Below are 8,887 nucleotides of genomic sequence, written 5' to 3'. Positions count from 1 at the left end.
GAGAGCGCGCGTTAACTATTTTCCTTACCCCCGCCATCTGCTGTTGTAGAGAATTCAAAACCCAAGAGATCTACTTATATCCACATCGTAAACGAGAAAGATGTTTTAATTAAGTGAAATCAGGTTAACTTAGCGCTAATTTATAAGCCGTCTGCTTAATGAATTGTGTGTGCTGTTCTCTCTTTGTTAAATGAATTGGAGAGCAATCACTTTCCTGAAATGACAAACTTCTCATCAGAAAGAATAAGCTAGTCTGTAATTTGCATGTAGGCCTATAGCCTATGTTTGCAGTCAAGCGAGTGTGATTGACAAAATGGACAATTAACAGAAATGTATCAAATTACATATGTAATTTGATACATGACTCATTGGCCAATGCTGTGTGTTTGAGCAAATTAAAGTTTTCGCTCGCGTAAACGCCCTTTGGCTATAGGTTGCATCCAAATGTAACTTCAATACTGTTAGCTGACATTTACACGTCTTGTTCATTGTTTGTAGGACCTTTAATACAAGGTCATGAGTCATAGCCTAGTCTACAAATATGAATAGAGAAATATTTATGTTTGTATTTAGCCCCTCACACCTCCGTAGATAGGCTTACTTGTGAGGAAACTAGGTTTGATGCGGAGAGTGATAAGTTCCTAACAGTATCTGGCCTTGAACATCGTTAGGTCATTGGCCAAGAACTGTCCCTTCGCTAAAGTTAGTCCATAGACCTACAACTGCCATAACAACGTGGTCACCACTCAAGTTATGTAGGCTATGTGCTACAGGCGGTTTAAATAGCAGGCATGTGGCGCCGACTTGTGGCTAAATTGTATTTAGTCTAAATTAATTAATTTTCTTAAAAACTGGTTTCTATTTGTCATAGCAGATTATTTTGGAACAAATAAATGCCTCAAAGAGAATCAATGTCAATGAAATCTGCAACGAACTGGACAAGGTCTGACATGGGGCCTTGCAATATAGAAACCATGTCAAAAAGCCTCAGCATCAATAAAAGAATGATGGGACCTAATTCTGCTTGTCATTTTCATTAATGACTATAGTCATACTAGGCTACTCGTGTTTGTGAGTTAGAAAGAAGCCAAACGATAAACCAGACTTATCGAAGCAGTGACATAGCCAGCAGACTAGCAAGGTGAAGTTAGTTTCATATTCGACATTCAACATTCGTCTCACATTCGGGAAACTCTAGTTTGAAGTTTCGCGTTAGGGACCGTGTTTAAACTACCCATAGATTTTTTTAAAATGATGACCTTTATAATATTTTTATGAATATAAAACCTCAAATGGAAACCAGACTATTCTAACAATGTCTGGTATACATCTCTGAAAAAAGCATGAAATCCTCGCTAATCTTAATAACTTTCTCAGAATTGTACTGAAAAATCTCAAATATACACCAGATTATTCTAATAAAGTCTGTCCTACTTCCGCACCCTTTACATTTTCAATTAAGTTTCAAACTAAATGATAAGAAATCACTAATCTCTGAAAATAACATGAAATCCTCGCAAATCTTAATAACATTTTCAGAATTGTATTGAAAAATCGCAAATATACACCAGATTATTCTAATAAAGTCTGGCCTACTTCCACAACCGTTTAATTTTCAATAAAGTAAAAAACAAAACAAAAACGCTTATCTCTGAAAATAGCATGAAATCCACGTTAATCTTAATAACAAATCTCAAATTGACACCAGATTATTCTAATCATGTCTGGCCACACCCTTTACCTCTTCAATTAAGTTTCAAACAATTCTGTGTGGTCCGTCATAGGAGACCAAAGTCCACTTGGGGACTAGGTCCAACATTGTCACACCAGCAACCAGGCTGATGTTGACAGCTCAACCCCCCACACCACAGGGGAGGTTAGGTGGGCAACAGAGAGAGCTGGTGCTCAGTCATCTGTGAGGAGCTCGGAGTAAGCGGCTGCTCCTTTGCGTCGAAAGGAGACAGTTGAGGTGGTTTGGGCACCTGGTAAGGATACTGGTAAGTAAAGGATGTGGAAGTAGGCCAAGCATTATTAGAATAATCTGGTCTATATTTGAGATTTTTCAGTACACATTTTAAAAGATTTTTAAGATTAGCAAGGATTCCATGGTATTTTCAGAGAGAGCAATTTTCTATCATTTTGTTTGAAACATAATTGAAAATGTCAAGGGTGTGGAAGTAGGCCAAACTTTTTTAGAATAATCTGGTGTATATTTGAGATTTTTTGACCATTTTGAAAAAGTTACTAAGATTAGCGAGGATTTCATGCTATTTTCAGAGATTAGCAATTTTATATACATTTACATTTAGTCATTTATCAGACGCTCTTATCCAGAGCGACTTACAGTAAGTACAGGGACATTCCCCCGAGGCAAGCAGGGTGAAGTGCCTTGCCCAAGGACACAACGTCAGTTGGCATGACCGGGAATCGAACTGGCAACCTTCGGATTACTAGCCCATTGTTAGAATACTCTGGTCTCCGTTTGAAGTTTTATATTCATAAACATATTATAAATGTCTTCATTTTTCAAAATTGTATGGGTAGTTTTTACCCGGTCCCTAACGCGACGCTTCAGCCTCTTCCGAATGTGTGACGAATGTCGGATGTCGAATATGAAACTAACTTCACCTCGGTAGCAGAATTACAGTCGAGTAGGCTCGTCTATAATTTAGCTAACAGAAATAGCCTACTCCTATTGATCTCTTGGCTATCTGCCACGAATCATGACTGCAGTTTTGTCTAGTTTTCGTTGCCACTTTTAAGTAGTATTTACCATAACAACTAGGCCAACTGTAAACCCTAAATACTTTTAGTTGAATAGCCTACTGTAGTTATAGGGCCTACCTAACGACAACGATTTGGCCATAGATATTTAATTTGACGTATAAGCTCAAACTCACCAAGCGTAGGCCTTTACAATTCTCATTAAAATACATTAGATGACCTTTGAGCCGATCTAAAACAGAATTATCCCAGATTTGGAACAAAGTAGACTATCGAAGAACTTTGTCTCCATCCACTGGCAGGTAGACAATGCTGCGTTAGACTGAAAGGCGGTGCGTTTTTTCTCACTTTATTCTCAAAGAGGCAATCACCCGAAAAACCAATCCCCAGTTCAACGATAAAAAATACTCTCACTAAAACAACTATTTGCGCCGACACATACTTTGCCTACATCGCTTCTACACTGCGTGATAGTAGGCTACCTTATTTCTTAATGTAGTTTAGGGGTTGCAGTGGGATTCTAGGCTAACACATTTGTGGCAGAAGAAACCCAAACGTTGTAACTAGTTTGGGAAACAGCTACCAACATGTTGGGATGTGCCTAGGTCGCTTCCTGTTCCACATGTTGTATTAACTAACGTAGTAAAAGTGCTGTATCACTGCCTCATGTGGTACTTTCTGGAATTCACTAGCATGATACTTCGACTTGAGTCATTGAGGAGGAGCATGAATGCTGACTGACTTTAAAATAGCTGTCACAACAACTGAAATTGCTTTCTCATCCTGTATTCAATCAAGAAGGATCTTGCTCTTTAAATCAATCGTTGGGAGAAGAAATTATCGATATAAGGGTATATTCTAGGTAAGTAGCATGCTACAGATGTTTTCATTCATATTGCAGTTTGCTAGATACATATTTTTTCACTTTAACATATTAACACATTAGCTTGGTTAGCCAGTCAAGCCCAACAGGAGGATTGGTGTTAGCCAGTCTCGTATAATTTTTCGGATGCCTTGTCAAGAACATTCAACGCTAACGTGTTCATATACTATATTTCAAACTGGCTAGTGCTAGCTAATGCGATTAATCGTTGTTGGTCAAAGCCAGCTAACATAGCACTATGATTAGAACATCGATTAAATCAATGATTTAGTGTCAGATGGCTAGCTAGCTACTCGAGCTTAGCGCTAGAGATGATGCTAGAGCTAGCTATATTAGCAGATTGAACGTGAAAGACATTCAAGATATATCAGTTCTTATATTCAACGTTGACAAGATGCCGTTAGCCGTCATATATTACAGTACTGTTTTCACCAAGTAAACAGTTGATAACTTGATAACCAGTTCGATAAGCTATCTATGGCTAACTGGACAGTTAGCACTACTGTGTGATAGCTAGACTAGCTTTTCCGGCAGTGGCTATACCACCTACACAATGTAGGTCTAATTATACAGTCACTGAAATTACATCAATGTAGCTAGATAAACGTGATTACCCAGGCTAAATGTTTATTGAATTTATTAGCTAATCGGGTGGGACCAGCAATATCATTATTAGTGTCACCCAGTTATGTAACTAGCTAACAATTTACTAACTACTTAGTTATAGCTTGGCTTAGCATGGAGGCCAACTCTGGCTAGTTAGCTAGATGGTATTGAAAAATCTGCTCTAGACTGTGATTGTCGTCAAATTAATCAGGCATGAACGTTAGCAACCCGCTAAGCCTGTTGCATAATTATCTAGCACTAGCCTAGGCAGCACAAAAAAAACAGATCCAGCCAATGGTTTCCAGCTAGCCCTAATCGTTATTGTAGCTATAGCTACAGCCTATCGGCCATTCCATTATTTCGGTGTATATGGGGGGCAGCACTGGGTGGGGTCAGTATTGTGAATTGTGTCATTAATTTTATTCCTTGTGTTTTACTAATAAATTTCAAGAATTAGATACTGGTTATCACCATAGTGCCATGGAGTTTCCTGATCTTGGAGAGCATTGCTCTGAGAAGTCCTGCAAGCGCCTGGGTGAGTTGTCACAGGGTATCTTACCTAGTACGCCCAGCACCCCTGTGCCCCACATTGTTATTGGTCCTCTCCTATTGCAATTGTTGGGTTTAAGTATTCAGCAGTATTATACATTGTAATTGTATTAGGAGAAGAGCATATGACTCATTTTTAATGGCATCAACCAGCTGGTGTTCTTATGTCTTACAGATTTCCTACCAATGAAATGTGATGCATGTGAAGAGATCTTCTGTAAAGATCACGTAACCTATGCAAATCACAAATGCATGTCATCCTACAAGAAGGTATGTAATTTGTGATTGATCTTTATTTCCCTTATGCTTTTGCCCTAGACATGACCTTAAGTTAGCCTAATGTTTGTAGTTCAATGGTGGTTGAGCTTGTCTGCAGGCAAAGTACCAATAGTTCTGTCTGTTCTTTTAGGATGTCCAGGTCCCGGTTTGTCCTCTGTGCAATACTCCAATTCCCATCAAGAGGGGAGAAATGCCTGACATCAAAGTTGGAGAGCACATTGATCGGGACTGCAAATCAGATCCTGCTCAGAGAAAGAGAAAGGTATAGGAAGTGACAATGCTGCTGTCATCATTCTGCCTATGTATCATCTCATACCCCTTAGGACTTATATTGATGTACTATGTTAATTTGGATAAGTAATGCCAAAGTGTCTGTTTTGCAGGTATTTACAAACAAATGCTCGAAGGGAGGCTGTAAGCAGAAAGAAATGATCAAGGTGACATGTGATGATTGCCACTTGAATTTCTGTCTTAAACACCGACATCCATTAGATCATGACTGTAAGACCGATGGGAAACCTGCGTCCAAATCGGGGTAAGTACTTTCAGACATTAATGGGCACCATTAAAACAGATCGAAACCACTGGATTAAGCCATTTCAATGTGCTAAAGAGCAGAAATATTAACACAAGCAAGAGTAGTAGAGTTCTAATATGTCACGTGAAAAGCTTCTTCACGATGAGGATGATTTTGACATTGTTCTTTCAGACATGCTGCTTTAATACGGTCCCAAGGTGCTTCCTCTAGTGCAGCTTGCAGTTCGGCCAGTAGAGGGAGCTCTCGCCCTGTCCCTAATGGTGTTAGTGTAAACAGCAGGACCCACAGCAGTAGGTAATTATCATTTAATATATTTTTCCTAACCTAAAAAAGACCTATAGCACTGTTTAACAAAATCTTTAATTTTAGGCCTGAATACATGTATTCAGTCAGATGAAGAATATATCTGAGTCAGTCATAGGCATTTCTACTTTATGAGGTAGATCAGATTAAATGAGTGAAAATGCGGCAGTGACTCCAAAACCGTGGTACGTACCGAACTGTGCCTTCTGCTTACCGTTACACCCCTACTTAATTGTAAAAAATAATTACTAGAGATTCAAACTGTACAACTGGTACAGTTAAATGTGTTCTGCATTAAATAATGTATTGTTTACTACACCTGAACCTTCTGTTTTTCTCTCTGTAAATCAACAGTACTCAGAGGATGTCTGTTCCAGCTCCTGCCACAATGGCCCCTCCAGCTCAGAATATAATACCTGCATCAGCATCCTTTCAGGCTGGCCTGGTATGCATACAACTGTTAAGACACAGCTTTTAAGTGTTGCTGAATTGGTGATCTTTTATTCAAGCCCCTTGTTTAGACTTCAATAGACACTACTTTATTGATGTTCGCATTAAAATGTTGGTCCAGGTCTCAGTGAAACGACACTATGCACATTGTTCTGTTGGCTGTTTACTAGGACAGGTGTAAGAAATAAAATGTCGGACTAGGATGTACCACCAGAAGTAAAGTGGCAGCGCCGAATTAGACCAACCAAACCATTACTGATTTGTACAGTGTGTAGATTAGTTATGTAGATGAATCCAACAGAAAACTACTGTTAATGAACAGTAACATTTAAGTGAGGGCAGATTTGCAGTAGCTGCAAATAACCAGGGACATTTTTGTGAACCAAAGCGAGGTGAGGAGCTGCTGGCAGCTAAAATGCTAATATTTACCTGACCTTTTATAGTACCAAAGCCCTGGCCCTTAACCAATAGTACCTTCTAAAGAATTCAATGTAACTTTTTAATTTTGAAAGGTATGTTTTGTCATGTTTATATTATGTTCTACTTCCACCACACACAACTGGCAAAAGGGGCAGGGCTTTTACCTGCTTTCTCCTAATCAGACCATGGAAACTAATGTGCTTGAAGTAAAACTAATGTTTTTGCAAGCAATATGATTGTTGGTGGGCTGTGTGATTCCACCATTTCCCACTCCTTGCCTCCTTTGTATGTTGATTGCATTCTACACTCTATGACTCATTCTTGTCACCCCTTGCCATAACAATGTTAGGGCTCTTGCCTATGTATTTAACTGGACTTAACCAAGTGGCCCTAACCCTCAACCTGAATCATGTGTTTGCTAATCTGTCTTTGTTCTTGCAGACCGAGGAGCAGGCATTACAGAGAGCACTGGAGATGTCCCTGGCGGAGTCAGGCCGTGGTGTTCAGCCAGCCCTTAGGTATGAAGTCCTAATGAGGAATTCTAATACTGCACACATTTCAGAGCCTCTAATCAACCCTGCCTATTGACTGTAATGACTGTGTCTGGTCTAAATGTCTTATGTGGCTGAGGGCGTGAGCGAATGATCAACTCTTCTGTCTAGGGAGTGTGATTTGCTCTTTTCTTCACACCAACTCGTATAGTACATTTACATTTAGTCATTTAGCAGACGCTCTTATCCAGAGCGACTTAGTAGCTCCTCTGCATGGTAACTAGTAATATACTGTGATTCAAAATGACAATATTCCTGAGGTGTGTGTGTGTGTGGTGTTTTTTGTGATGATGGACTAGGTACCAGGGTTACAGCCAGTGTGAATTCCGATAGTGGACCCCCCCCCCCCCCTCTAGTGTTGAATGTGAAACATCTTCAATAATTGTTTGTGCCTCAGTCCTCAGGAGCAGGAGGATCTGGCCCTGGCTCAGGCCCTCGCTGCTAGTGAAGAGGAATACAGGCGTCAACAGCAGAGACAACAGGTATCCAGAAGGCTTAGCCGTCAGTAAAATACTTACAGGACCATACCTAGGTACATGGCTTCTCGGAAATCCTCACTCACTCTCAATTTACTCACTCAGTATATTATACGAAGTGGACTAAAGGAAATTGATCATATAAATAATTAGAGCGCCGTATAGTTTGAAGACACAAACTTTTAAATCAGTTTCAGTGAATTGTCTGAACCAGCGTGATCCCCTTTGTTCACAGGGCAGAGAGTCCAAGCAGTCCACCTGCAGCCTGTCGTAAACCTGGATCAGTCAGGCGGGACCCAGGCTTCCACTAGTCGACAACAAGCGACAGCACATCTCTTGAACACTTATGCCCAGTAGCAAAGCATCACTGATTGTACCAAATTAGCATTCAGGAAATCCCACCGGCTAAGACTGGCTCACTGGCTTTTCAATATGCTCTCCTAATTTTTACTGATGAGACACTGTACATATTTTATATATTATTGATCATGAAATGTAACCATGGCATAATTGTATCCTAAATAAATTATTATAAAGACCACCCTATATTGTATGGCCCCTTTTTTCAATATATCATCAATATATCTTTACGTTACATTACATTTACAGATTACAATGTATAATATAATAGAACAAGAATAAATAGTACATACCTGTGTGTGTGTGTTGACAAAGCTTTGTTATGATGAAAGTTAACTTGCATTATTGTAATGTAAGAGTTAGAACATAAAACATGGGTCAAATTAAACAGCTCTGTGTGTGTAGTAGTTCCCTTCTACCACATGGTGTCTCTAAGGTCAGGTAAATTAAGTTCCACGTCTGTTTTTAGACAAGGGACATTGGAGAAGTATTCGTTCTGTGAATGTATTTCTGAAAGAAGAAGAAAAAAAGGCACTGGTTTCTTGTTTGTCTAATGTTTGGGCTCTCATAACTCAAGATTATTGCACATGCCACATGCAAGAATGGGTTCACTGTGATTTTAGAATGTATTTTAAATTATATATTTCAAAGATTCTTTTTATTCTTCTGAAAGGACAGTGCTAATCCTTATGTCTCAGCTAACAAAGAAGAGTCTTGTTGGCTAGGTAAGGGCACTTACATAATGGAT

At 39.3% G+C, this 8,887-nt stretch overlaps 1 protein-coding gene across 3 annotated transcripts; it reads left to right on the top strand.

Moving 5' to 3' along the window:
• Positions 1-3,466: 3,466 nt before the first annotated feature.
• On the top strand, positions 3,467-8,320 carry zfand2a (zinc finger, AN1-type domain 2A). Of its 3 annotated transcripts, none has more exons than XM_067233580.1 (10): positions 3,467-3,586; positions 4,665-4,748; positions 4,938-5,032; positions 5,172-5,303; positions 5,425-5,576; positions 5,751-5,873; positions 6,237-6,327; positions 7,194-7,270; positions 7,701-7,785; positions 8,015-8,320. In XM_067233580.1, the coding sequence occupies exons 2-10, from the start codon at positions 4,694-4,696 to the stop codon at positions 8,051-8,053; spliced, it is 849 nt and encodes a 282-aa protein (XP_067089681.1). In that variant the 5' UTR covers positions 3,467-3,586; positions 4,665-4,693; the 3' UTR covers positions 8,054-8,320. The 3 variants fall into 3 exon arrangements, with proteins under 3 accessions (XP_067089681.1, XP_067089682.1, XP_067089683.1); XM_067233581.1 differs by having other exon boundaries at positions 7,701-7,835; positions 8,015-8,147; XM_067233582.1 differs by lacking the exons at positions 5,751-5,873; positions 6,237-6,327; positions 7,194-7,270; positions 7,701-7,785; positions 8,015-8,320 and having other exon boundaries at positions 5,425-5,580.
• Positions 8,321-8,887: the final 567 nt, after the last annotated feature.

This window comes from Osmerus mordax, chromosome 3, assembly GCF_038355195.1.
Source record: "Osmerus mordax isolate fOsmMor3 chromosome 3, fOsmMor3.pri, whole genome shotgun sequence".
NCBI classification, from domain to species: Eukaryota; Metazoa; Chordata; class Actinopteri; order Osmeriformes; family Osmeridae; genus Osmerus; species Osmerus mordax.
Note: the sequence above shows the minus strand (reverse complement) of the source record. Positions and strands in the feature narration are given on the sequence as shown.